The following is a 23,347-nucleotide window of genomic DNA, read 5'->3' on the forward strand; positions in this document are numbered from 1 at the left end:
TAATAGGTTTTGTCACTGTGCTGGTAAGGATTTCAAGACTTTTGGGATGGAGAAGTGATGCTGTATTTCTAGTATTTGAAACAGTTGGTTTGATGTCCGGTTCTGGTTTATTAACATTGAATAGGGCTTAAGAGGCAGGTGCCATTATAATTGTGATTTTATTTCATTAAAAAGAAACTAGGGGTTAGGGCATGTGCGAAGCATGTGGAGAGAGGAAGTGAGAGAGAGAGGAAGGGTGCAACTACATGCTGCCCATTCAACATGGGCTGTCCATCACTACTTTTTCCAATGCTGCGGTCTATTTGTGTTTTAGATCTGCCTTACGGCTGAAAGTCGGGGCGGACTCAACCTGACCAACCCATGACTGACCTGACATTGGGTGGGGCTCAGGCCGGATGTATTGGGTTCGGTCTTTGGCTTGGGCTAGGGTTGGGCTCAGGTTGCCTGACTCAACCCGAACCCGATCAATATATAAGTTACTTATAAATTATAATTGAGTGCGGATCATCTCTGTTGAAGGCACAGGAAATACCAGTGCTGTTGCATCTCATTGGTCCACACCATTTCTGATGACTCGCGCTAACAAGATACGCCGGATTTCTCTCCCAAGTAGATTGTGTGTTACACAACACTTTTAAAGGAGTAGTAGTCCTATATTTTAGCTTGTATGTTTAGTAAAATCAACTTCTTTATTATAAATAATTACATATATAATTAATAAAATCATAGGTATAAAAATAAGATGTGTACTGAAGTATGATAGACTAATGTAATAATAAAAATATTAGCATGTATCCACTCGACCTGACCGAGTCCACTTGGCTCAAGAATTGCCAACTCGAGATTGGGTTGGATTAGGGTTGAGGTATAGGAAACCTTGGGTTGAGCCAGGGTTGAGCACCAACCCAACCCAACCCGCCTGACTTTCAGCCCTAATCTGCCTTATGTTTAGCTGACCTTGTAGTAGTGGATAGCATATAGTTATCATGTGGAGCCTATATGTAGCATTTGTTACCTAAGTCCGTAGTAGTAGTAGTAGTAGTAGTGGAAGTGAATTACGTCCTGACCCTGCCTGGATGTTAATCCCAGGGCTGTGGGGCCCACCATGATGTATTTGTTTTATCTGTCCTTTTTGCCAGGAAGTAGCAGTGATAATGACACCCACGGTTGAAACGTTCTTAGGGGTCACCGTAATGTTTATTTGCCATCCAACCTGTTCATAAGGTCATACAGACTTGGATGAAGGGAAGACACAAATATCAAGTTGATCAAAAACTTTTTAATGGTAGGCGTTCAATCCCCACTACATGGTCCACATCAGACTTAGATCTGCCTCTTTTTTTTGGGGTTCATATCCTAAAATGATCTGGCAACGGCATTGATAAAACCCATTAATCCTGGTGGACCCCACAAAGCATGCCCTAGTAGCAATGTCAGTGCAGCCTTAAAGGAGAGTGGGCCGCCCTGACATCAAATACCGTTGAGGTGCTGCCAGCCTTCATGTAAAAGGAAGAGGAGAGGGGGCGGCTTGCATTAAATAAATACCTACTTTAGTGGGTGTTACCCTTACCGTGGGGCACTCATTGATGACGTGTTATATATCCACTGCTGTCCATCCATTTTTTTCAGCCCATTTTAGGATGTGGACCAAAATATTAACCAGATCCAAATCTCAGGTGGACCACACCACAGGAAACAGTGGTGATTGAACGCTCGCTGTTAACAGCTTGCTAGAGGGGACTGTAAGAAGATCTGTAATTTTATTTTCCATCCAACCCGTTGATAAGGTCGAAAAGACATGGATGAAGGGAAAATATAAAGATCAGCGTGATCCAAAACTATTGTGGCCTACAAACTACAAAACGTTTTTAATGGCTATTCACCACCTTTTATAGTGATGTGGTCCATTGGAGATTTTTACCTTCTTAGGTTTTTTAATAATGCCATGAAATGACCTGGAAAAACGGAGGGGCGGCGTGGATATACAAAACATTCATCATGGTGGGCCCCACCTAGTAACGGTAACAGCTAATATGCTTCGTACAAAAATTGTTCCTGTCCACTTGTAGGGTCAGCAATAGTCTACGAAAGGAACAGGGCGGCTCAACATTTTTGGGGGCCTTAAGCAAGTCATAAAAATGAAGCTTTTTAGTTTTTTAAAAAAAAATAATAATAATAAATTCAAAATTAAACTATAAATTTGTGTCTTGTCTTTTTTAATACAAAATTACTAATTTAACTTTTGTATTCAAGTTTACTCAATAAATCAGTTTCGATAGATAAAATTGTTAAACCGTTTAATCTATCTTAAGACATAATTATTCGTAAATAATTTTTTATAATCCTTAGTTTTGAAAAACTTTTCTTTGCAATGCAACGGTAAAAGGTATGGTAAGTAGTATTTTATATGCGATAAAACAATTTAGAAAATAATTTAGTTCTTTTATTAGATTAAGTATTTCAATTAGATTATTAATTTCTGTTTTTGCAACTTCTTTTAAAACTCTTAATTACGAAAATAAATCCAAACAGTTAGAAAAATGAAATTAAAATTTAATTTAGAAAAATGACATTAGAATTTAATTTTTTAAGAACTTAATTAGTAATAAAGTAGGTAATTGTGGTCCTAGGTTTTAAGAGAAAAATTTATTAGGAATGATACTATTATTTTGAAAAGAGACGATAGAGTTAGACTGTTATTATGGATAGTAGTAGTTTTTAGGATTTGTTTTTATTTTCAATTTCAAAATTGTAGATTAATTTTTAGATGTTCCTATTTTGTAGCCTTTCAATAAATTTTATTTCAAAATTTTTAATTTTTTTTCTCTTCTTAATTCTAATTTTGCTATAATATAAGACCTCCATAATTATGAAAATTTAATTTTGCTATAATACAGGGGGCCTTAGGAGATTGCCTCACCTGCCTACCCCTTTGAGCCGCCCCTGAAAAGAAATAAACAGCTGCAAAAGAAATTGTCCGTTTGCCTGTTTCTAACATTATGGTCCACCTCAATAGTGGACCAGCCTGATATTTTGAACGGATTATCTACACCGTCGGTCCCATCTGATGACTACATCTGAACGGACCGGATCGTGCTCCCCTTTCTTGGCGAACAAATAAAGGGGCCACATACCTGAGGTACCTATCGGGGCCCATGATTCTAGAATGTGCGTTTCGCCAATTCACTAAACTGTGGCGACTCATCCAGCATAGACGTGGCATCCATGCAGAGAATCCAGGCCGTCCAAATCATGGGGCCCAATATAAATGGAGCATAGCCCCACCATTTACACAGATCAGATGGTCTTAACTGTCCAATTCGTGATTTCCGTGGATGATGAAAAAGAAAAGAGTGGGCCGTCCAAATTCAATTGGAATAACCCAAAAGATTTAAGATCGTCCAATCAGTGTAGCCTACAATTAATAAACGTTCACCCAGTGTTCATTCATGTCGAAATAATAAACAAAATCTAATAAAATTCAATATACAAATGTGAAAATACACACTTCTACACAGCAAATGAGCAAGACACTCTCTAACAATATCAAACTTCCAAAGAGAAGAAGCTTCTAGAAACTTGGACACAAAATCCTCATGTCTGCAAATCAAACAAATGGGACTTCCACAGACTGAGACCGTTGATCTGATGGGTCTCACATGGAAAAACAAAGCCTAACCTGGTGTGCAAATATACAAATATTAAAATAAATAAAGCAATGGTTCACATTGAACTGAATGAAATGCCAAAAATTGGACAGGTAGGATCTTTGTTTTTTGAGCCAACGTTGATCCATGGTTGGGTCCATCATATCAACGGTATGGATCAACAAAACAATGGCCCACTTACACAATCTGAAACTTCATTTCCTGTACTTCATGTCTTTAGAACCGAATCCAAAACAAACAAACAGGCCACTGGGCTTATATGGTATGATGGTTTTCTTTCTCATGTCCTCATACACACCCTTCTTTCCATTGTAATGGGCCTCATGCACAGATCTAAAGCTCAAACTCCTTATATCCTCTCTCTTTCTCATCACAGCCGCCTGATTTCTCAGATCGAGCTTTGGGTGGGCCCATCTCTCTGAAGCACTCCTAAATAGGCGGTCCTTGTTCATTTTTCTCTTGGACCAGTTAACAAAAGAGACCCATCTACTAATCTTCTTACTGGGCTCACATTTGTTAACTCTAGGCCCAGGAAAGATGCTCTTTCGGGTGGGCCCTGTTGAAGTTGATTTGATGGGCTTGGTGGGCCCTGTGGGGAACAATGTTAATTGCCATGTGTCGTCGGTGGGCCTCACATAGGACGACTTTTTGGGCCCTATGGGCTCTTTGGGGGCAAATGTGAATTGCCATGTAGGTTCCAATGGGCCTATTTTGTTGTCGTGGTGCTGCGGGCCACTTGCGCGGTTGCGGCCCCATCGGAAAGTCCTAAATGAGGAAAAAGACCGGGTCCGCCTACATGCGGTCCCTTGGTCTATCCCCACATCCTCCTTCCTGATCTCATCGAGAGCCGCTGCGAACGGATCAATGTTCTTGTTCTTGAAACTACGCCTATAAATGGGCCCACAAGATGCTGAGCCCGGTGACCGGCGCGATGAAACACAAAAACTTGGACTGCTCTCGAATTGAAGGCGTGGTGGCAGCTTCAATGGCCGAAGCTGGCCGTTACAAAAAAGCTCATCTGCAAATGACGTGATGGGAAGCTCTCCCATCTTTTGTTGTTGTTGTTGTTGTTGTTGTTGTTGCATTGATGTTTCCGTATGTCGATTGTGAGGACACATAAGACTTTCAAATCTTTGACTAGTACCAAATTCAAAATTGTCGTCGTCTTTGGCACTCTTGGCTACCCCCAGCTTGGACTCCCATTTGAGCGCTACGATCGGAGACGTCGGGCTCCCCGGCACACTATAGAAGTAAGGTGGGCCATTGAAGCTACTACGCCGGCATGGGCTTGATGGGGCACTCACATATGGTGTGGGGATGTCACCCTCCATGTGAAAATCCATGCCATGTCTTGGGCTCTTGAGTGGACCACCTTCCATTTCAAAATATTTATAAGTGGGCCTTAAAGAATTTAATGGCCCTTTTCAAAAAATGGATTGCTTAGTTGGAGATTGAGTGACCACCTTTTCTGGGCCTTAAAAGAAAAGGTTAAGCTACACTTATATATGGGTGGATTGAGTGATCCTTTTTTATGGATAAACTAACCTTCAAAGGGTCTATTAATAATGGAGTAACCCCTAATACAAGTTGCTTAAGATATACGGCTGAAAGTAGGCCACATCAGCGGTGGATTGATTTGGACGGTTCATATGGGTTTGGTGGGGTCAATGTGTAACGAAAATGGGAATGATTTATATTAATTATAATCCATATTATCGTTAGAAAGATGGATTTTTTAAAGCATTTTGTGACTATGTTTTTGTCTTGGTGTGTTGAAAGCTTGACTGTTGTGTTGAAGGGAGCGGATTAGGAGTGACACCGGGCACAGATGTGTGGGGCCCATATAAATGTTTCTGACAAATCCACTCCGTCCATCTGTTTTAAAAGACCGCAATAGGACTGATATCTGAAAATCAGGCAGATTCAAAACTCATGTGGGCCATACTACACGAAACAGTGGGGATTGAACGTCTGGGGGCGAAAGCCTATGAACGGTTTGGATGGCATATAAACATCATGGTCAGATCCTTTGTGTTATGGCCCACCTGTGTTATGGATCCACCTGATGTTTAGGCTGCTGTCCTATTATGGTCTTTTAAAACAGATGGACGGAATAGATTTATCACGAACATCTCTGTGGGCCCCACACAGCCCCGGGTCACAGACTCACAGGCAATCCGCTCCCTGAGTAGAAGGGAAGGCAGAAGCAGTAGAGGAGGGAGCATAGGAGGGGTTTTTTCGTTTTTGTACAAGTGGGCAGATGGGTGAATGATCCAGACCACTTATCTGCTGGACCCCACTTAGATGGACAAATTCTCAAAAGAAATTTTCGATGGGTCAATTGATCCGTTTAATCCGTGCATTGTAAACAGACGGTTAAAAAGAAAAGTACAGCTCTGGTGCACATCCAACTGAGAAAATGTCTTAGATTGTTCGCTAGAAATCCTGATCTGGGATTTTTTTGCGGGCATGGTCTATCCACAGAGGGTTTGAATCAGATCAACGTTTCTGATCGATGAAACCGTGGGGCCCACCTATACCTACTGAAATTCGAGTATAGTGCATCATTAGTTCGTCACATGTATGTATGTTTTCGCGCCTGCGCTTTTCGGAAGCGGATTGGCTGGCTGGTGTACCTCACACCAGCTATATAGCTGCTGTATTGGCGTCAGCAAGTTCCGTAGGTCCGATCATGGTGTATGTGTTATATCCAAACCATCTATCCATTTGGTGAGCTCGTCTTAATGCTTAAGAAGAAAAATAAGACAGATATAACTATCAAGTGGACCACACTGCAAAAACCAGTGGGTAGGGGTGTACATCGGGTCAAACCGAGTCGAACTGGGCTCAACCCGGCCAGGCCCGGTCACTAGCCAAACCAGCCCAAAACCGGCCCGGCCCGGTCACCGGGCCAACTTGTCCAACCTGAACTTAGCCCGGTCAGCAATCAGGTGAGTTCGGGCCAGTTTCGGACCCACGATTTGGACGGCCTTATTTTTTGACTCTACTCCATCTACTCCATGAGAAAAGCTTTGGCAGGTAACTTGAACGACCTTGATTTTTAGAAAGGGCTTTTGTCATAAATTTTTGAAACTTTGATCCATCTACAAAGGGACCCACGATTTAGACGGCCTGGATTGTTATAAATGCTTAGGGTAACTGGGTAAGAATTTAGGAATATATATATATATATATATATATATATTGTGGTCGGTGCTTTGTGGGCTCCCCAATGATGTATGCGTTTCATCCATGCCGTTCATCCATTTTTAAAGATCATTTTAGTGCTTGATACACAATTAGAGGGATATAAGTCTCATATGGACCACACCACAGGAAAACAATAGTGATTGGATATCCACCATTAAAATCCTCATAAGGCCCACTATACTAGTTATTTGACATCCAATCTGTTGATTAGGTCATATAGACCCAGATGAAGGGAAAAAACAAAGATCATCTTGATCCAAAACTTTTATGGCCCCCGAAAGGATTTTAATAGTCGACGTTCATTCAACATACGTTTCCTGTAATGTGGTCCACTTGAGATTGAGATATACCTCATTTTTTGTATCATAGCATAAAATGGTCTAGGAAAATTGATGGACGGAGTGGATGAAACACATACATCATGGTGGGGCCCACAGAGCACCGACCACCAGCCATTGGCCGGTGGCAGGGGGAGTAGCCAATCCGTTCCCGTCATGTGGGTGATATCCCAGGAGGCGGTTTTGCTAGTGTCGCTGCCACTAGCCCAGTGGCTACTGGTCGGTGCTCCATGGGCCATACTATGAAGTATATGTTTTATCCATGCCATCCATCCATTTTTACAGATCAATTTAGGGCCCGATCCCAAAAATGAGATGGATGTAAATCTCAGGTGGTCCACACCACAGGAAAACAGGATTGATTGGATGCCTACCATTAAAATACTCCTAAGGCCCACTGTACTGTTTATTCCAATCTCTAGTGTAAGTAATTATCACATTGGAAGTAGGCTTGATAGGTTCTTGGCTAACTAACACTTGCTAGCATACTTCTACAAACTAGAAATCTGAATTTGGAGCTTTTCGATCAGGCACACATGTTTATTGATATTAGTAGTGGTTCATTTAATTGCAAGTCTCCTTCCAGATTCTTCAACCATGGATGCAAAATGGATTATTTCTTTCACATGGTAGCTAAAACTTGGAGCAGACTTATTAAAGGAACTCTCATATTTATGGTAGCTCGTAGTTTTATGAATGTCAAGCATTTCTTCTCTTGGTTCGGGGTGTGGGTTTTTTTTTTTTTTTTTGTTAACTTTTGATCCTAGATATGTGCTTTTCTAGTCCAAAATATAAGTGTTTTTTCTCTTAATTTAGGAAGTGAGTTTTTTCTTCTTTCTACGTTTCCTTTTATTTTGATTTTTTGCTTGGCCTCGTATGCTTCTTTATATCCTTCAGTCCTTTATTAATTTCTTTTCAAGCAGTTTGCCTTCTTGGAAGTAATAAAAATCTTGCTTGCCTTTTCATGATAAATAAATAAAACATATATGCACGTTACCTTGTATTGGACTAGTGGTCCCATCTTAATTTATCTGGACCATATGTGTTTGTATTGGACACCAGGTGTTGGTAACCTCGGATATCTCTTGTAACCTTGATATATTTTAATTAAAACTATCCGATTCTTTTGACTGAAATGACATTTTACTAATTCTGTTATGGACCCATTCTTTTGACTGAAATGACATTTTACTAATTCTGTTATGGACCCATTCTTTTGACTGAAATGACATTTTACTAATTCTGTTATGGACCCATTCTTTTGACTGAAATGACATTTTACTAATTCTGTTATGGACCCATGCCTGACATATGCATATGGTCCTTTTTTAAAAAAAATAGATCAGAAGTTGAGAGCATATGGTGCTTTTTTTTTGAAATATATCAAAAGTTGAGAGAACCTGATGTAGTCCAACGAAAAAGTGCCAACGAATATGACTTTTTTTCAAGATATGATCCATCCCCAATGTGACCCACAATTTGGATGGTGTAGATATCCATTCTAGAGTCCTCAATATGAGGAAATAAATCATCAATATTTTTAAAATGATAGATGAATTATCAACCGTCCAACCTTTTACAAAATGATAGACTTGAGTGGGGGCCATGGCTCAGTGATCTAAACCATTGATTTAATGGGCCTCATTACAGACTGTACAAGGCAACAAAAGTCCTCCAGACTCAGAAATCCAAGCTAGAAATATAGACATTTCTTTGTTGAATGTAAACCACCCGCATTCCTACATGATTGTATAATATCTTTGCATGAATACAATCCCCAGCATTTTGAAGTGGTCCAAAGTGAGGCTAGCTCCACAACAATCTATTTACTCTTTATTGAATTGGGTTATTGCAATTCAATTCAATTGAACATCCAAACGGCACCTTAAGTACTCGAAAATCACAAGTAAAAGAAGAGATTTTTATTGGGAAGAGAGTGAAATGGGTTCTTCTACACAAGGGGATATAAACCCACAAACACAAAACTCACATCCTCTAACCTTTCTCCTACCACTACAGCATCTATCCTCATCTGTACAACTTCAATACACACACACAAAAAAAGAAGAAAGAAAAATACGTACCGCACATGCGAAAAACGCCCTGCATGGCATTTGGTCTTGCTTGGCAGGGGCGGACCCTGCTTCAACTATTCCTGGCTTCGAGGCGCCCACTTGCCCAAAACAAGTGTGTAGGATCGTCCCTTGAAATTCCCACTCGAAGAGAGCAACGAGATGAATTACAAGCGTTATTTTCTTCTTTTTTAGTTTAAGCCTTTGGCATCGACCGTGAAGATATCCCGTGCAAAAGTCTTACAAATCCCAAGAAACTAAGCTTCCCGTCCGAATGTCTTATCCAGTCTTGGAGAACGACATGAACGGGGACAGATGGGCCAAGCCCGAGTTCCTGATATTGTGAAGATCATATGAGTCTTTGGTAAAAGTTCAAACTAAAGAAGAAAGATTTCCTTGATTGGATGCAAAAGAAAGAAAGAAAAAAAGGACAAAGAAATGATAAAAGGCCAATGATATAAAGATGAACAGAATCACGGATAACTGTCCATAGAACTAGGAAAACAAACAGAACCCACTCCTAATTTTAAAAATCAAAACCAATGGTTTCATGCATGTTCATGAACTTCAGATGATAGTCTGAAAGGAGTGAGAGCAAAGAAATAGCTGGTACAAGAATGGGTGATATGTTGGGTATGGAATGTTACTAGAGCTAATGCGGGAGACTAATGCACTAGGATTATAGGCCATGGCTACATGGGCCAAATCAGGTTGATCGGCTCGATTGGACAAGGCCCAAAAGTGGGTGGGTGGTCTTTTTTGGTTCCTCAAATCAAGTGGTTAGGATCTCCAAATAGGCCAGATTTTTGGGCCATGATGCATATATGGTGAAGACAGCCAGGTGAGCAGAATGGATCTTGTACACATTTGCCACATGCCCCCATGGATTCATGGAACTTGTGGTATTAAAAAACGGTTACTAAACAGTAACAGTGGGACCCAGTGCATGATACGGGGCTGTGACGACTGTTCTGAGAAAAAAAAAACAGGTCCATAATGGGCCTTTTACAGGTAAGGTATTTCGTAATGGTGGCTATAATAGGCATCATTGTTACCTTTATGATACGGGTCATAACGACCATTACAGCCTCTCTAATACCAATAACGTTGGGAAAAAATATTCCGAAAAGCCTATATCTGTACCGCAACAGACCATTACGAGGTTGTTATGGCCTTTACAGGAGGTGTTATGACCCAGTAACGTATAATGGTTGCCACCGTTACCTTTTCGTAACAGCCATTATCACGGCACACCATGGTTATAGGCCATAACGGTCCAATATAGGGCCAATACATTTTCTTCAATTTTTTTTTTGACCATTTTCCATTACTGTCCATATCGTATTGGCCATATGGCTGGCCATCACAGCCATCATTACTGTTATTAAATACCTTAGTGTAAAGTCCTAACCAAAACAGTAAATAACAATATACCTAATTAAGCATCAGAAACCCATATTAATCACTGAAGTTGAAAAAGTACCAAGTAAAAAAAATAAAAAAATTATTATTATTATCTTACCGAAGCAAGCTCCTCAATCACAATTGGCCTATTCCCATCCTTCTCAAAGAGTTCATATGCACGACGGGCATGTTGCTCCCAAGTATCCAGTCCTTCCATCTGATGCACGCTTATGGCAGCAACAGAAAACTCTTCGAAATCTAATTTTCTATATTGAAGAGAACTCACCTACAATGGCAGTAAAAAGGTGGGATAAAGGTTACATTCTGAGACATTACATGATTAATGACGACAACAATGACGACAATGACGATCAAAGCTATGTAACTCTGGAACCAATATGTGCTTGGCGTCGAACACACATACACGGTGTCAAACACAACTACTTTCAAATGACCCACATGTCTGTACAAACATATTAAAGCATTAAGTTTTAAGGGAAGTGATATGCCACCTTTTTAAAAAAAAATAGTTAGGCTTGTTTACTCTACAGCCACCTTGTTGGATAGATCCACTCTTTCTTCTTCTTCTTCTTCTTCTTCTTTTTCTACTTGGGGCAAACAAATAGTACAATTTTTGTACTCATGGATCACCAAAAGTAGAATATAAGGGGCGACTCTACTAAATGGGGAGGGGGAGGGTGTAAATAGCAGTTCCCTATTTAAATATCATACTGTTTAAACATTAAAAAAAATACAAGAACAAATCTAAAAGTCAATTATTTAGATTAACAAAATATCCCAAAATAATAATAATAACTAAACCTAAGAATTAGTTTTATGCACTGAGAAGTGATCATCTTAGACACGGGGCTGTCAATGGGCCGGGCTGGCCCATCAGGATTTTGGCTGCTGGGCTTGGGCTGAAATACTAGGCCTAAGTGCCAGACCTGGGCCGAAATACTAGAACTAAGCGCCAGATCTGGGCCTAAAGTTTAAGCTTTTTTATCAACTGGGATGGGCTTGGGCTGCAACTAAGAGTTCAATAGCCCAACCCATTTAAGGTTTCAACAGCATTTTTTGTCAAATCATGCACGATTGGGCACTCCAAATGAACAGCCTAGATCATGCATAAAAGAGGGTGCCTAGGCTCAAACCTAGGCTGGACTTGGACCTAGGTTTTACTTTGTGGCTGGGCTTGCATAGGCCTCACCCTGCCCAAAACCGGCCCCTTGACATTTATTGACATGAAAGTCAGAACCATTTCTAAGAATTGGGATCATGGTGTGCCATAGCAGCCTTTATGGGGTGGTAAAGGCCGTTATGTAAAGGTAACGGCGGCAACCATTACACATTACGGGGTTGTAATGGCCGTTACGGAAAAAATGACCCATAATGGTTCATTACGGGGCCAGTACAGGTTTTCCAGTTTTTTTTTTTTTTTTCATGAGAGAGAGAGAGAGAGAGAGAGAGAGAGAGAGAGAGCATAACGGCCGTTATAGCCCGTATCATAAAGGTAACGGTGGTAGTCATTACGGCCACCATTACCATTACGGAATACCTTGATTGTTATGTCCTTGTTACATCATGGGAAAAATAATAACAAAAAAAAGGTTGGGGTATGTACCATGCTAACGTAATCAACAACCCTTGAGTCCTTCACAGCATCCGTCGAATTTTTCACTAAGGCCTGTCAATTTCCCAATTTCCAGCATCATTTAGAATGACTTAGTAGATGACGAAGGAGCACAACAACACTAAGAAAATAGAAAAAACCAACCGTCTTGAAATTCTGCATAGAGATGCAGCCGTTTTTGTTTGGCCCTAATAACGTAAATTGCTCCCGCAGATAGAAGAGCTGAGACACTGTCAATGTCTTTGCAAGGGCCTGTCACACGTGGTGGAAATTCTCTTAGTGCTTACTGAGGAATGATCAAAACCCAGCAGACTAAAGTGTAACAACTAGAAAACAATGTGCAATTTCCACGATTTCTTGTATGGTAGTGATGCATGGCACACATATATTTCAATCTAGATTCTCCAAATTGCAAGCCCCATTGCAGATTGATATAGCCCAAAAATCACATGGACCAGACATGTTAACTATCTGATATTAGCCACTAAATTTCAACAGTGGACCATTTTCTTTTTAACCATCCATTTGATGGCCTCCAATTGAATGGTTAGGATTGTCCAGTAAGTTTCATTCACGGAAACACCCCATCCACATTGGCACCCATGATTTGGGCAATCTGGATTGACATGTGTATGCAACATGCATGGTGGACGAATCACCAACATTTAGAAAACGGCCCACGTGGCAATCAAGCAACGGGGTATTACCCCCAAAGCTGCCTTCCGCAGAGATGACGAGCATATGTAAGCTTTTGTGAGTTTGTACACCAGAATATCCAAAGGAATCTTGACATCTTCACAATCACGTATCCAAGGATGACCTAAGCACCAAAATCATGTAATCAACATTAGCCTTTTTCAGATGATTGGAATGGTTAGCTATGGAAGCATGGTACTGAGCCTCAGCAAACGTGCACTTTGCTGATGCACCCACTTCCTTACACGAGGGGCACATGGTTTGGTGATCCAGACCATTGATCTTATACACTGCCATTACTGTATTTTGTTTTCCTTGAACATCTATTTGTAGCCCAAAAATGAGGTGGTCTCAAATCCAATCAGTTTGACTATAATTTACAGTCCATCCAGCAAATAACTTCCAACCTTTCGTGTGTGCGCGCAACATCCAACCCGTCCAATAAGTTGGCCCAATCATTGGGATTACCTTGTGAAAAAATCAGCCATATCCACTCACTGAGTGGACCACACTTCTATTTTGTTATTTATCAATGGCAAAGCATTGTTTTCATGGTGTGGCCCACCTGATGAGTGTGTGGGGATGATCACAAGGCGATCCTCATGGTAGGCCCAACCTATTGGAATGGTTGGATGTCACACGAACATGATAGGTTGGAAGTTATTCGCTGGGTGGACTGTAAATTATGGTCCAACCGGTTGGACTTGAAACCTTCTCCCCACAAATTGAAGAGTTGGGCCTTCCAATGTCAATATCTTCAGGCATCCACCATCCATAGCAGGACCATCAGATCAATGGTCTGTATCACAGTACCATGGGCCTCAAATACAGATCTGGAGCATCAATGTACTATAAGTTTGCCGCTGCTCAGGATCCCATATTCTATGATCATATCAAGGCAAGTGACTTACAAAGAGCTTGAGAAGCGGTCATTCTTTTACGGTAGTCCTTATTCAACAATCTCTTGACGAAGTCTCTGGCCTCGGGAGACAACGAAGGCCAAGGTGCATCTTCAAAGCTTGGATCTGCCTTTAGGACAGCTCGGAAAATGCCCGATTCGGTCCGGGCCCAAAAAGGACGGCTCCCGCAAAGAAGAATATATGCAATTACACCAATACTCCACATGTCGGCTTCAGTTCCGTAAGCTCTATGCAGAACTTCTGGAGCCACATAATATGCACTCCCAACAATGTCATTCAACCTTTCATCTGCATGTGTCACAACTCACAAGAATTCAGATGCTAGACCTTAAGTTGAAAAATGAAGGAACAAGGCTCAAGAGTCCTTGCAATTCTCACATGAACCGCTACATGCGGCCCCATGTGCTGACCTGGCGTGTACATGGGACGTCCGAGCGATGGTCGAAAAACTCAAAAAAAGAAGGAAAAAAAAAAAAACTTGACTCGATTCAATATCCATCCAGGTCAGGTAGACTCAGAGACTTGATTCGACTTGACTTGATGTTTAATACTTAAATTAGGAATTTAATTACACTAATAATAGACACTTAAAATGTATTATTATAAAAATATGTTGTTTAAAAATTGAAATCAATGCATGGTCAGTTGGCTGCTGCTGTTGCTAGCTTGGTGAAGGTTGTGTTCAAATCACACTCTCTGCTAATTCTTTTTTTCCTTCACTTGAAAGTCTCTTAACACAAGCGACTAGTTCGAGTCATGCAAAGCCATGTCGACTGAGTAGGTCAGCCAACTCGACGAATCAAGCTAAGTCTGAACTGAGTCAAACTCCTTAGCAAGTTTCACATTGGCTCTGCTCAAGTTCTGGTCGAGTCAAGTTGACCTGGCCGAGTTTCTAGTCAAGCTAATGAGTTTTAGAACTATGGTCTGAGCCATGCCACAGGTAGGTCTCATCATTTAGATTACTTGGCCCAAGAATCTGGCCGGTCGACTCATCAAGTGGGCGGTGTGTCAGACATTTTCAAACTGTCCACTGCTTCAGAACACATATTGCACACCAAATGACTGGACCAGCCTGTTCAACTGCACAGTGCGGCCCAGCTGATTCATGGCTCGAATGGGCTGCACATTAGGTGCATGTGGACTTAGCAAAAGTGGGGATCAAGACTCAAATCGTAGGTGGAAAATTTCATAAGGACTAACCTGGCTTTACATAATCAGACAAACCGAAATCTATGGCCTTCAAGGTAGATTTCTCATCCTTAGAACTGAAAAGAAAATTCTGAAGCAGCAAAGAAATATGTCAGTACAAAATCTCATTGAGAAGTGACATGACTAACCAGGAAATACAGTTCCGCAAAGAAACAATCTTTCAACAATTCTCACAACACATCTCAATTTCAATTTAGTACTTAATTTTGGGTGTGTTTGGTTGCACCAAATATCATGATATTTATGATTAACAGTTTAATTTGGTGCAAACTTTCATGACATTTCATAAAATTTGGTGTAACCAAACACGCATTAGATCACTTGCCATTGAGAAATCACTTCAAAACATATGTTTTGCAAAAACTTAAAAAGATGGCAATGGTTTTAAATGTTATATTCTTTGCATTGACTGTTGAGAAGCCTGTCCTACAATGATATGAGGGTATTATACAATTCTCAGGCTGCGAGCATTTTCCATTTGTTCAAGTGTGGCCCACATTCCAGTAATCTATAGGGATGATATTGTCAGCCCCCCTCTGGGCAGTCCATACACAAAACATGTACCAGTTGAGAAAATCATAACCCTTCAATTAGTGGCTGGAAAATAGACACTTGAGAAGTTGAGCAATAGTCCACATTCAACCAAAAAAAGGCCAAGCATTCAATGGGCATGATCTTCCAATATGGGGACATTCAGTTTATGGACCATCGATGGGAAGGCCCATCATATCAACATTTTGGATCGCTAAACCATGGGCCCACAAAACCTGGGCATTTGTCCAACTCTCTGCTCGAGAATTGTGTCACACCTCCAATGACATTTCCAGAAAACAGATATTCTTGACATTATAAGAACTATTCAACTGATACACGAAGATGTGTGTCTGACCCAGACGCAAGGAATTAGAAATGATGACTCACAAAAACGTAACACTCTAAAATACCATATAACAATAAAGATGTATTATTATATAAGGATCGTGTTCCATGGGATCCATTGAAACACATGAGACTCTTTCCAAAATCTCCCACCATCCAATAATGACAGGCAGGAATATCTATGTACATTCAAATGATGATAGATGAGATCTTTCTAATTGAAAGAAACGAAAAATCTGGGCAACGGAAGGTACGATAAGAGTAGATTCATATATCAGCTTCAAATAATGCTGCACTAGAACATGAAAGAGGTAAGCAAAAATAGGAAATGGTACCACAATACATACAATGAGGATACCTTGTGAGAGAAATGGTGCAATGCTCTCCTAGAAGATGTAAGTTATAGTAATCATACTTTCATAGGAATATGAATGGTCCAATCATCAAACTGGTCTATCAATTAGGTCCAGCCCACACTTATGGTTTACAAGCAGAAATCTCACCAATCGGACATTCCTGATCATCAAATCAATAGCTGATAAGATGGATGATCAAGATTGTATATATCAAAAGATAGGTTCAACCAACAATTAGAACCATCCATTTGGTCAAGTCCATGGATTGCTTATGGTTCTATTCCTAATCACATCATCCATGGGTTGGAAAATGGATGGATGTAACAAAGGCCAGCTATTGGATGAATTGAATAATGCTACCTAAATTGCGAACCCCCTATGTTTTCTGTTCTGGATCGTGCAATCCAGATTATGGGTCGTTTGCGATCTGGATCGCCATTTTTACCAATCCAAAATAATGATTCTATACTTATTATTGACTAAGCTGTAATGTGCATTTATATTTAAAATGTAAAGATTTATACTTTGTTTTACGCAATAGAATGCAAATAACGTAATACCATGCATGTGGGATCCATAATAATAGCATTCATCATTTCATATATAAATTACAATATCAATTCACATATACGATGGCATGATCCTACCCCTAGTGTAAAACATGTTGGAGTAGCATCCTGCATACCATGAACTGCAGCAACCGGCAATCATCTGATCAGAGTGCAGGCTGAACCTATTGGACAGTCCAGATTGATTGATTGGACCGGCCGTGTGTCCATATGCAACAAACAATGCAAGTCATAGTGATCTAGGAACGCTGGACCTTTTCTCCCATACAATTAATCAGTAGATGATGGGAAAAATAGAAGATAAAGCAGACTTTTAAAACCCAAATTTATAATTAGAAATCCACTGATAACTTGTGTACTTTACAGTTTTGAAGTTTCAAGAAGCAATTACCTCTGGTTTAAGGTCTCGGTGAACTACTCCTTGCAGATGACAGAAGGATACAACACTTAGAATCTGGATCATGACAACCTTTGCATCTTCCTCTGAGTATTTTCCACCCCTAAGGAACATGACCAACAAGTTAGAAGATGGTCTGTCAATTGGGACTTGGGACAAACTATGAAGCTGCTTGGATATGACCAAAGTTTGTCATGACAAGTAATAAAAGCAACTGTAAATGTCCATGGTTTGCTAACTCAAGAACTAATGCACTTTTGGACAAGTATCATGGATAAGTAACGTTAGACCATTGATTGGGTGTCTCTGGCGGAGAGGTGGAACTCTTATCAATGACACTTTATGATTTGGTGTACATGAGATCACTCTTATCCGTGCACATGCGTAACATGTTCCAACATGCCACGTGTGCAACCGTTCAAGTTCAAGCATCCCAAACGTGCATACATGCCACTATCAATCTTCAAGTAGTAAAAAATGTGGCACATGTGTGCATATGTCCCTTTTCAATTTGCTCCGTCCCACATGTACTAACCACTCTTTAAGTTCTCCACATGGGCCACAATCTATCTGTCCATGTTCCAAGGTGTTTGACAAACAGACAAACATTGGGCATACTTCAAACGCAGCCACACCGTTGATTAAATGGTGATGATGTGGTCAACCATGGATATGCGGCTCTTCTGGAACAACTAGTCAGCAACATGTCCATGACCAATAGACCTGACAGCATGCAACAGATTGCTAGTCGTGAAACAACTTTGCTCAAATCCATAACAGATTGCCTAGCGTCCTAACATGTCCAATTTATACTTGCGAGGGGCTCAGGGCAAAGAGATCGGTGATGCAGACTGGTGATCTAATGGGACACACCATGGATAGGGATGCCCCAAGTATCTCCCAAACTGAAAGATCCCAACCATCCAACAGTGAGCTATAAGAAAATGGGTAAAGCAAAAATACTGAAAATGGCCAGGAAAAAGGCAAAAGATTTGATGTCTCGGGTCTCGGGTCTTGGGGCATCTGTCATCCACAGTGGGGCACATGGGCCTAAGTTCGATTATAATCCATGGCCCCCACATGTGCAGAACCAGACATAACAAAGCACTATACTCAACTGATGCATCAGGACCCTATAATTCCTTTCCAGTCTGACAACAATGTAAACCACACACGGATGGTGAAACTGCCTAAGGATGCATTTAGATATGGAAACGAAGCGAATTGCAAACATTCATTTTAATCGAAAAGAAAACAAAAGCGGATGATGTTTCCCTCGAATTGCAGTTACATTACTTTCAAGCCCAAATCGAAAGTAAAACAATTGCAATTTGGGACCCAAACCTGCGATGTGAATCCAGAGTATATTACTATTTGGTTGTCTACACTTTATGAGACTAAGATTGCAATACAACTCGAGAGCACATCCAAACACACCCTAAAGGTCGAACCGTAATAAGAGCCGCTGGTTGTAGAAGTAGAAGGTACCTTGAAAGTATTCGATCTAAAAGTTCACCACCCTTGCATAACCTGAGGAACATGTACAAATGGTAAGCTACAAAAGACCAAGTGAAGAAAGAAGTTTCCAAATTCCAGGCTGTATTTAATATATAAAAGCATATATGGAAAATGTAAACTTACTCCATCACTATATACACATTGTCTTCATCTTCTTGGGCATCGTAGAATTGCACTAGATTCTTATGACCCGTCAGAGCACTCAATATTTTCACTTCTCTCCTCACATCCTCAATTGCAATGGCCGTTGTCATCTGTCAAGACACCATCATTTATCAGATTGGACGGAAAATCTGAGAATATTCTCCAGTAATCCACATTGACTAGAAAACTTGATATAACCGCTCTTTCTACATGAAAATAAACAATTCAGTAGTAGGGCCACTCGCATATCATACTGATAGAGTCAATGTGCCGTAACAGCCATTACATAGGTAACAATGGCAACCATTACACATTATGGAAAAAATGTCCGGCAATGGCCCATTACGCCCCCTAAAGGCTGTAAGGGTCCGTCACGGGGCAGATACAGGCTTTTTGGTTTTTTTTTTTTTCAATAAAAGAAAGAGACCCTAACGACCGTTATGGCTCATATTGTAACAGTAACGGTGGCCACCATTACTGTTACAAAATACTTTGTGATAGACACACCCACTGCACATGTGGCATGTGTGTATTTCAATCTAAAACATCCAAACTGCAGGCACACTAAGGATGGGGCATAATCCAAAATCATCCGTTCACCGTCTATTGGGTGACCATCAAACAAACAGAAAATTATTCAAATTCAGCTATGGAATATACATCAATAGGACTGTTAGGATCATCCAGTGGACAAGATCTGTGAATTATATCCCATCCACAGTTTGGCCCATGGCTTTGACAGCTTCAATTGGGGGTATATAAATCCAACATGAAATCAATGAAACTGCAATTGAAGATAGTTCCTAAATTAAATTATGAACGGGGAGGAGACTGCAATTGGGCTTTTCTCGCCTAAACTAGTTATGAAAATTCAATTTGATAGTGCATCCAAACGCGCCCTCAATAAATGAACTGTTGAAAGAATAGAACATGACAACATTTTACAAAAGATGGAAGCTTAGATTAGATCTAAAAAAGGTTGACTATATAGATAGCTAAGAGCCAAAGGTAGATCTGCATAGTTGATGTTGAGTTGGAAATTCACAAAAAGAAATAGACAGAAGAAAGATGGACGACAGCCCAATGCACCAAAATAAAGAAATTGCAAGCAAAAATCACAAGATGGAAACAGATACCCAGTCCTTCAAAAAAGATGGCTTCATTCATCAAAAGGGATCTGAAATTGAACTGAACCAACATGATGCTCTCCAATACAAAAGTAATTCTTTTACCAATCAGAACACAAAGAAGCAACAAAGGAAACCAAATGTAGCACGCGGCTTAAGCCGTCAATCATCATTGATGAAACATGCAATGCTCAGCCCAAACACATGGTGTTGTTGTTAAGGTCCGGATAATGGCTGCAACTAACCTGAGTTTGGGTCGGGTTGGGTCAGGTTGTCAGGGTCCTTAGGTTGGGTTAGGGTTGAGTATTCAGGAATTCAGGTTGGGAATCTCAGGTTAGAATTCAGGTCAGGTCAAGTTGCAGATTGGGTCTGCTTGTGGTTGAGGTCCGGCCGGGCTCGGGTTGATCCTCAACCCGATCCAACCTGCCCAAGTTGCACCCCTAGTCCGAATTCCATACAGGTGGGGCCCACCTGAATGCAATCCAAACCATTCATCTGGCAGCCCCCACCAACCAAGGGTTAAAGTATCATCCAAAACCAGCATCAGACAAGCCTAGAAAAAGAGCTTGGCCTGCAAATGGATCACCAAGGGTACCATGTGGGCAAAGATCAACATGCACCAGGAGAGAAGTCCATTGAGGTCTCTTCAGAGACATCCAATAAAATTGAAGAAAAAAAAATGTCCATCGGGATGGCTACGATGGTTTGATGAAGGTATTTATTCAGTCCATCCGTCAATCCATAGTGGGATCCACCGAATGAACAATCTGGATCACAAAATGGTAGACCCCACCTGTACAGCATGTTTTCAGGAATGTCACAAAAATGCTCTCCTGGGAACCGGTTCTCATAGAAACTTCTTGAGAAATTTTGACACATGATGTGGGCACACAATCTGGATGGTCCAATTTCTTTTCTTTTTCTTTTTCTTTATCGTGTGTGTGTGTGTGTGTGTGTGTGTGTGTGTGTGTGTGTGTGTGTGTATATATATATATATATATATATATATATATATATATATATATAAACACCACCAATTCAGCCCAAGCATTATATCATACATCTAAATTTCAAGTATCAAGATATAATAAAAGAGGACATATCACCTACAACCAGTTGTATGCTACAATCCATATTTTCTACCTTCAGAATTTTGGTTTTCACTTTTGACCTTGAAGATATCATAATTTACAAGGGCCCCATGAATTCAGAACAAACAAACCTACTAAAACTCACCAAAACAACACTAGTAAAAAATTGCATCTTTGTGAAGGAAATTCAAATCCATATAATGAGAATTTAAATCAAGAAGCTTCTAAAATTGAAATGAACAGAAACCAACCTTTGATTTTGGAATGACTTTCACTGCCACCTCCTGCCCTTTCAATTCTCCCTTCTTCGCCTTCGCTGAGCAAGTAAACCCAAAATGCCCACGCCCGACCTCTTCCCCGAGCTCATACTTAGTGAAGAACTGCTTCGGGTACCCGAAATTCTTATCCAATCCCAATTCATTCTCTTCAGGAATGGAGGCCTCGTTCGGCTTCACGGAGCCATGCCTGCGGGCGAGCAGTGCCCGGATGTGCTTTGCGGGTGATGGAGGAGGGAATGGGCGCTTCAAGATGCGAAAAGGGGTGGAAGTCCTGCTCGAATTCGCTGGCGAGTTCTTGAAAGGGAGGGGGCTGGGGCTGTAGAAAGGGAAGGAAGGAGTTTTGGCAGTTTCAGGATTCGATGGCGGGCCATCAGTATTTCCAGGAGGTAGAGGGTTTTCTGCTTGGGATTTTTTGATGTTCTTTCCATGACAGAGTCCCATGGAAACAAAAACTCAAGAAACTTATATTTATAAAGGGAAGATATAAAAAGGAAAAACAGAATTCAAAAGAAAAGACTAAGAAAATGGCAGAAATAGCAAACCCAACAACGAAAATACCGGAAAACTTTAAAAAATTCAAGAAACAGAAAAACCACAAAGATTATTAGATTAACAGAAGGAACAAAGGAAAAAACAGGTGAAATCCCAGAGAGAGATTCACAACAAGGAAAATACCAGAAACAACCAACTTCTCTAATAAAAAGAAAAAAGAAAAAAGAAAAAAACCAAAGAAAGAGAAAATCCCAGAAAATAAAAACCCAGACGTAAATTCCAATTCTACAGATGAAGAAACCCGAGAAACAGAGGAGAAGAACAGAGAAACAGAGTTCAATTCTTTTTAAATTAAAAGAAGAAGAAGAAGTAAAAGACCAAAAGGAAAGACACCCAGTAACTAAAACCCCATTAAAAATCAAATTCCCCAGAAGAGTGAAGAAATTGAAAGAAGAAAACCCATGAAAATCCAAACTTTGCTACTCAAACAGAGAGATAGAGCCCAAGAAATGAATAAAAAGAAGAGCAGAATTAGAAGTAAATGGTAGAAGAATGAGAACGAGAGAGAGAGAGAGAGAGAGAGAGAGAGAGAGAGAGGAAAACCCAAGTCAGGAATCTATGGAATTCCCAGAGAGAGCTGTAGAAAAGTTTTAAGGAGATGCCTTGGCATGACTGAGAGAGAGAAGGAGACAGCCTTTCTTTTTGGAGTGCGGTTCCGATACAAACGTTTCTACATTAAGATTAACATGCAAACCTACTTGTGTGGGCCCACCTGATGTTTTCATGACATCCAATCCGTACATCATGTACAAACTTTTATTCTATTCTACATATAAATTTCCTTTCTTCTAAAATCTTAGGTGGGCCACACCACAGGGAACAGTTGGGATAGGAACACCTATCTTTAAAACCTTTCAGATTGTATTGAGGGACAACGACATTTCCTTTTATTCCATCTAATCTATTCAGAAGATATATCCAGAAAAATGAATGGAAATTAAAAAACAATAATAATAAGGCCTTAAAAAAACTCATGTGGACCGCAACACCTGATTTTATACAATTGAGTCATTACTTTAAATGGTGTGGCCCAGATAAGATTTGGATAAAAATTAATTTAGGAACCCAACAATAATTAGAGGGTGCACAAATGATGGACGGATTGGATTTTAATAAAAAATCAAGGTGGACCCACATGTTGATTTGTACTATTAAACTTATATCAGAGACGTTTGTACTGGATCCAGCCTCTTCTTTTCGTTGGCTTTTTAGCTTTTTTGAGGTGTTTGGGGGAGGAAATGAGATTTTTTTAAATAGAGGTTGGAATTCACTAATAATGGGGAGTT

At 40.3% G+C, this 23,347-nt stretch overlaps 2 protein-coding genes across 2 annotated transcripts; both read right to left on the reverse strand.

Moving 5' to 3' along the window:
* Positions 1–3,532: 3,532 nt before the first annotated feature.
* LOC131227484 (uncharacterized) lies at positions 3,533–5,044 on the reverse strand. Its single transcript, XM_058223273.1, has 2 exons — positions 4,106–5,044; positions 3,533–4,072 (listed from the first exon to the last, which is right to left on the reverse strand). The coding sequence occupies exons 1-2, from the start codon at positions 5,009–5,011 to the stop codon at positions 3,863–3,865; spliced, it is 1,116 nt and encodes a 371-aa protein (XP_058079256.1). The 5' UTR covers positions 5,012–5,044; the 3' UTR covers positions 3,533–3,862.
* A 4,079-nt stretch (positions 5,045–9,123) lies between these two features.
* On the reverse strand, positions 9,124–22,642 carry LOC131226662 (CDPK-related kinase 1-like). Its single transcript, XM_058222275.1, has 11 exons — positions 21,483–22,642; positions 18,993–19,123; positions 18,840–18,881; positions 17,346–17,454; positions 15,142–15,220; positions 13,933–14,229; positions 13,033–13,145; positions 12,470–12,577; positions 12,317–12,379; positions 10,811–10,978; positions 9,124–9,622 (listed from the first exon to the last, which is right to left on the reverse strand). The coding sequence occupies exons 1-11, from the start codon at positions 21,948–21,950 to the stop codon at positions 9,485–9,487; spliced, it is 1,716 nt and encodes a 571-aa protein (XP_058078258.1). The 5' UTR covers positions 21,951–22,642; the 3' UTR covers positions 9,124–9,484.
* Between the last annotated feature and the right edge of the window lie 705 nt (positions 22,643–23,347).

Source organism: Magnolia sinica, chromosome 15 (genome assembly GCF_029962835.1).
Source record: "Magnolia sinica isolate HGM2019 chromosome 15, MsV1, whole genome shotgun sequence".
NCBI classification, from domain to species: domain Eukaryota; kingdom Viridiplantae; phylum Streptophyta; class Magnoliopsida; order Magnoliales; family Magnoliaceae; genus Magnolia; species Magnolia sinica.